This window comes from Sceloporus undulatus, chromosome 9 (genome assembly GCF_019175285.1).
Source record: "Sceloporus undulatus isolate JIND9_A2432 ecotype Alabama chromosome 9, SceUnd_v1.1, whole genome shotgun sequence".
Lineage (NCBI taxonomy): Eukaryota > Metazoa > Chordata > Lepidosauria > Squamata > Phrynosomatidae > Sceloporus > Sceloporus undulatus.
The window spans coordinates 24,636,336-24,642,320 of record NC_056530.1 but is presented as its reverse complement, the minus strand read 5'-3'; the positions used below and the strand labels follow the sequence as shown (position 1 = coordinate 24,642,320).

Below are 5,985 nucleotides of genomic sequence, written 5' to 3'. Positions count from 1 at the left end.
AAGCAGTAACACAGCAGGAAGCCGCGCGCAGGCAGGCTCCGGAGGCCGCCCTCGACTGCCTGCCCTGCCTCCTGGCCTGCCTTGAAAAAGGCAGGATCTCTGGCTCTCTCTCCCGTGCAAAGAGGCAGAGACGCGTCAGGGGGAAAGGAGGGCAAAGCCAGAGGAGGGGTTGCAAGGCCCAGTGTCCCCCGGCCTTCAGGAAGGATGGGAGAAGGAGGGAAGGCCTTAAGGGCCCCCCGAGGAGGAGGCAGGCTTTCCCCTCTTCCCCGCCTGGATCCCCCCGAGAGAGAGAGAGAGAGAGGGGGCTCAGGGCAAGGAGCAGGAGCAGCAGACAGAGACTCATCCCCATCGGAGCTCCTGGGGTCACCAGCAGCCCCTGCCCTTGGCTTCCAAATCTATAACGATAAGAAGAATAGTAATAATGATCATGGTAGACTGGTGTCCATTGCCCTTGGCTTCCAGCCCCAAGAATAATAATACAAGAAGAAGGACAATAATGGACTGATGTCCATTGCAGCTTTCGACGGGGGTCACTACAAGTCCTTGCCCTTTACTTCAAGCTCCTATAACAATAATAATAGTAATAATAATAATAATAATACAGTGATGTCCATTGGAGCTCTTGGGGCCAGGAGAAGTCCCTGCCCTTTGCTTCCAGCTCCTTCGCTGGGGACTCACTCTATGGCCTTCCAGATGATAATAATAATAACAATAACAATAATACTAGTCATCTGGAGGCCCATAGAAGGAAGCAAAGGGCCCCAATGGGCCCCAGGGGCTAGCAAAACAGACCTCCTGTGGATACTCTCAATTGCCTTTGCTATGACATATGGCCATGTAGATCCTGAGACAGTTTGCATAACCTTCACCAGAAACAATCCAGAGAGAAAGGGAGACAGAAGGAGAAAGAAGAAGGATCCAAAAGAGCCTGAAACATGTATCTGGGGCCAACGCAGCTACGTCCAGATAGGCTTTAAAAGGGGGAAGTTGTTATTAAAGTGTAACTAGTCATCTGTAGGACTGAAACCTTGGAAGAGGCAATGAAACCAGACTCTGTGAATAAAGCCCCAAACAGATACTTGGGACCAAAGAAGAAGCGTTTCTCTTTGCAAATGGAAGGAGAGCAAAGAGGCCCCATTGATCCAAGGAGAAGGGATCGCAAAGGCCCCCACTATCTTCCCAGCAATGTTCCCATTAATGGACAGAGAGGAGGATCAACCCTTTTCTGCATCTAAAATATGAATCATGGTTTTTGTCGAAATGTTTGTCCCGATGTTCAGTTCACTTTCGCACATTTCTGACCTTGCCTCCCATCTCTCTCTTTGGAAGAATCCCTTTCTGGCCTCATGGAGCCAGTCTCTTAACACCTTTCTTCATCTTTCGGCCAAAATTGAAGCAAACAATTGATCATCTGTATTTATCAGGGATATGGGCCTATAATTAAATGGGTTTTTTGTCTTTCTCTTCTTTGGGGATCAGGGTCATATTTGCTTGTTTCCATGTTTCTGGGATAGTTCCTTCCAGGATGTTGTTCCTCTCCAAACGCAGGCCTTGCAAGAGTTGTCTTCCCAATGCTTTATTATAGTGTTCCATAATAGATCCATCAGGTCCCAGTGATTTCCTTGAGTTGCTTCTCTTAATAGCTAGGATCATTTCCTCTCTTGTTATTGATTTGTTTCATTCTATTCGTTGTCTTTCTTCCATCTCCTTAAGATCAGAGTCTATGTCTTCTCCTTCTACCTTTCTTTGCCCAGACAAAGTAGAGCAGAAGGCCACAAATGCCTTTATTTGGGTCTTTTATTATTGTCTCTTCTACTTTAAGTTCTCTGATTTCTCTCTTTTCCTCTTTCTTTCCTCAATTGAAGGGCTGACAGCAGTCTTCCTGTTTATTTGCTGATTCAAAAACATTTTGTTTGGCAAATCTGATTTTCTTTCGTATCTCCTCCTGAGTGATTTGAGTATCTGGTTTTTCAATATACTAATTTCTTGCTTAGTTTTTTTGTCCCTTGGATTCATTTTTAATTGATTTTCTCCTGCTTTTAATTCTTTCCTCAACTTATCCATATGTCCTTCTTTCTTTCTTTCTTTCTTTCTTTCCAGCTCTGAGCCTTTTTTCACGAAAAGCCCTCTTACAAAAAGCTTTTTTGGCTATAATCTGGGGAAGAAGGTTTGTGATCAGAAGAGATCCCTCTCCCTTGCGTTGCTTCAATCAGAGGCAGGGAATAAGAGCAAGTTATTACGATGGACTTTGATTTTGCCATTCAGACGGTCAAGGGTAAGGAAAATGGAGCGGCCGATAGTCTCTCTAGGCAATTTGAAGAGGGGGAAAAGGAGAGAGACAAGGTCTGTAAACAGGGGGATGTGATGATGTCTATAAGTAACACACACACACACACACATATATATATATATATATATATATATATATATTGATGATGTTTATATAATGTTATCTATAAGGGGTAAGTATAATGTATAATTGAGAGTTCCTTGGCCCATATAACCGTTTGGTTATGTGTGTCAATGAACCTATTAAAGGGGGGAGGTGTGTGACAAACTGACTTACAAACCAGCCAGTCAGAAGCCAAAGACCCTAAGCCAATCAGGATCCCTCCCTCCCAGGCCGAAGGATGGCAGTTATGGAGGGAGGAGCCTCTTTCTTCAGGCTAGCCCTGGTGGAGCTGGGCTAGCCTATTCACTCCCTCCCAGGCCGATAGATGACAGTTATGGAGAGAGGAGCTTCTATCTTCAAGTCTTGTCAAGGAAACCCTAAGATAGAGTCACCATAAGTTGGCAACCACTTGAGGCCATGCAACAACAACAAGACATCCTTGTTATTGTATATCTGGGCAAAACAATTTGTGTTATTTTGCAAGAGAATGGTTTGCACAGTGGAGCCTGGAGCAGAAGTGAGACGAAGATGCCATTTCCTGGGTTACAGCCATGATTCTTTGCCGCATCGTGACACGCAATATTTTGTGTGTGTGTGTCAGTTCTCAGTTTTCGGTTCCTGGTTCAAACCAGTGGTGCCAAAGGGATCGAAATGGCAAAAGAGCCAGTCTCTCCATAGAAAGACAAGGGATTGCTGATCTGGGTGCAGAACTCCAGTTCCTTTTCTGGAAAGGTGTGCAAAGGGAGGTTCAAGTGTGAACTGGTGCAATTACAGTTATGGTTATTTTATTATCACTCTGCAGAAATAATGCCCATTAAGGCTATCAGAGCGGCTTACGGTGATTATTTTTAATTAAACAGTCCGAAATGGAGAAGTGCGTACAGAAGCCATCTTCTGGGATAGAAACATCCCCACTGCTCCTTTATTTTTAAGCAAAGAAAGCCCAGTGTCCATTCCCAGTCCATTGGCACCAAGGAGCCACTGGGCAACTGGCCAGCCCTGCTTTGCTCTCTGCTGCGGCCAAAATGGCAGTTCTTCCAGCCGTAGCAGAGGGCTCCCTCTGCTGGCTCAGTCTGGTCATTACATGCCCTGAACTTCTTTTTCTTTCAATCTTTGATTGTTTTGGGGCTAAAAAGTAGCAAAGTAGTTGAGGTTCTACAATCAACAGAATGGGTTTAAGGACCACAGGGTCAGCTACATAGTCTCCAGTGTTTCAAGAGATGAAAAACAGACAATGTATGAATGTATCCCCAAACCAGGCCACAAGAAAGTCAAAGAGTAACTAAGAACAAAACAATCCTCTTATTTAACCCTGGGATTTATGTACTGAGTGGAGGAGAATCTGCAGAAAGAAAGAAAAACCCCAAATAAACTCACTGGGGCTGCCTCTGCACTGCAGAAATAATCCAGTTTGATGCCACTTTGAATGCCGTGACTTGGTGCTGTGGAATTCTGGGATTTGTAGTTTGCTGTTGCACCAGAGCTCTCTGACAGAGGCTGCACCTGCACTGCAGAAATGATTCAGTTTGGCACCACAAAGGTCTGCAAAGCCAACCTCTGGTGCCACAGCAGAACACAATTCCCAGAATTCCATAGCACTGAGCCACGGCGATTAAAGCAGTATCAAACTGGATTATTTCCAGAGTGCAGATGCAGCCAGAGTCCCCAAACTACCATAGCATTGAGCCATGGCAGTTAAAGTGATGTCAAACCGAATTATTTCTAAACCCTGTTGAAATGTAAAAAATAGATCAGAAGGTAACTTGCAAAATTGCTCAGATCTCCTTCAGGTAGTTTGGCAAAACCACAGTTTTGCAGCTGCACCGACATACAGTTTGTGCAATTGCAACCTGTATTTTCACAGACCTTTGCAGGATGCATTGTGCCATTCTTTTAACTTTGTTCTGATCGATGCTGAGCCTGAATGAACTAGTTTTTCAAGTTTGGGGTGTCTTGCAACCACAGATTATAACAATAACAATATAAGTCGCATATAGTTTAGTTCTGATCCACATGGAAGGAAGTCAATGCATCGGTGTCACAATGTACGCACTGCATGGAAATAAAGCCATGAAATCCAGAATAGCAAGTGCATTTCAAGTGCAATGGTTTGAAACCCCTCATGCTAACTCCAGAACTATAGTTTAGCCTGAATTTTGACCCATGTCACATTTGGAGGAAAAGGTGAGAAATTTGGGGGAATGAATGCAAATTTCCGTTCTGCCGGAAAAGTCTTGAGCAACTTTTAGGGGCGAATTCTGCATTAAATGCAAACTCCTAAAACTCTTTGCATCCCCTCCTGCTTAAAACAACAACAACAACAACAACAACACAACAACAACAGTGAATGTAGTGAAAACTGAGGCTTTGGTGTGTGGTTTAAAAAGTAAAACAAATAATGTATTTCATTAGCTGAGTTCTGGGTGGAGCAAAGAAGCACCGATGCGGATCTCCGGATGTCTGCCAGAAAGAGGAAAAACACGGTTGTGCATAAAAACACCCCCCAAAACCATCAGACACACAAAGGTCCCACGTTGCGTGCAAGATTTGGACGAAAGTGGGAAAAATACCCGAAAACCACAATGGAAGGAGGCCTCTGCCGGCTCAGATCGCTGCTTCTGCTCAGTCTTTTTGCAGGTAGGAGTCATTGGAGGGAGATCTTTGGAGCAAAACCCAAAGCAGGACCATGGTAGCATCCTGGCCAGGTAGGAACTGGGTGTTTTAAGATGGGGAGAGTCAACCTGGCAGGGCAGGCGGACCTCGATTGCCACTACTTGCAGGTACGCTTTTGCAAAACGGTGCAAAAGCAACATTAAAAGCATCATCATCATCGTCATCATCATCATTATCCAGCCGAAGGTGATTTAAGCATTTTAAACATTTTAAAGAACAGGCTGGGTGTTGTAGTCCTTTAAAGTGTTTGGAACATTTTAATATCTTTTTAAACTATATTTTATTTTATTTTTTAACATGCCTCTTGATTTAATGTTGTATTGTAAGAACTTGATTCTGTTTTAACATAACACTTTTTTAAATAATTGTACTGTTTTAAATCTTGTAGGCCACTTTTGGGGAAAGGGTGGGATATCATCATCATCATCATCATCATCATCATCATCATCATCATTGTAGGATATAATGATAATAGTAATAATAGCAATCTGAGCAGCACAAAAGCAATACCAAAATAATAGCAATTTAGGACATCTCAGAATGAGAAACCCTAAAGGGACTGAACTGTGTAGGCAACTTGGGGGCTCAATTTTGCCAGATCGTTTCAAGAGTAGGAAAAGGTTTCCTATCTGTATATCTAATACACATATATATTATGTGTATAGGGTGGGCCCTTGGTATCCATTGGGATTTGGCCCCCAGATCCCCCATAGAACCCCAAATCCATGGACGCTCAAGAGCCATTGCATACAATGGTGCAGTAAAATGGCACCCTTTATATAAAATGGCAAAATCAAGAGGGGTACCAGGTTCTTCTGTGGGTACCAAAACCCATGGATGCTCAAGTCCCATTAAATACAATGGGGTATAATAATAATAATAATAATAATAATAATAATAATAATAATAATAATAATAAT

The 5,985-nt window shown here is 43.3% G+C and overlaps 1 protein-coding gene across 2 annotated transcripts in view; it reads left to right on the top strand.

Moving 5' to 3' along the window:
- The first annotated feature begins 352 nt into the window (after window positions 1–352).
- The window catches only part of CD79A (CD79a molecule), an 11,033-nt gene continuing 5,400 nt past the window's right edge, over window positions 353–5,985 (top strand). For both annotated transcript variants that reach the window (XM_042438989.1, XM_042438990.1), the window contains exons 1-2: window positions 353–2,275; window positions 4,805–5,029. In XM_042438989.1, the coding sequence (XP_042294923.1) occupies window positions 2,242–2,275; window positions 4,805–5,029 (259 nt within the window). In that variant the 5' untranslated portion in view covers window positions 353–2,241. The remainder of the gene's footprint in view (window positions 2,276–4,804; window positions 5,030–5,985) is intronic.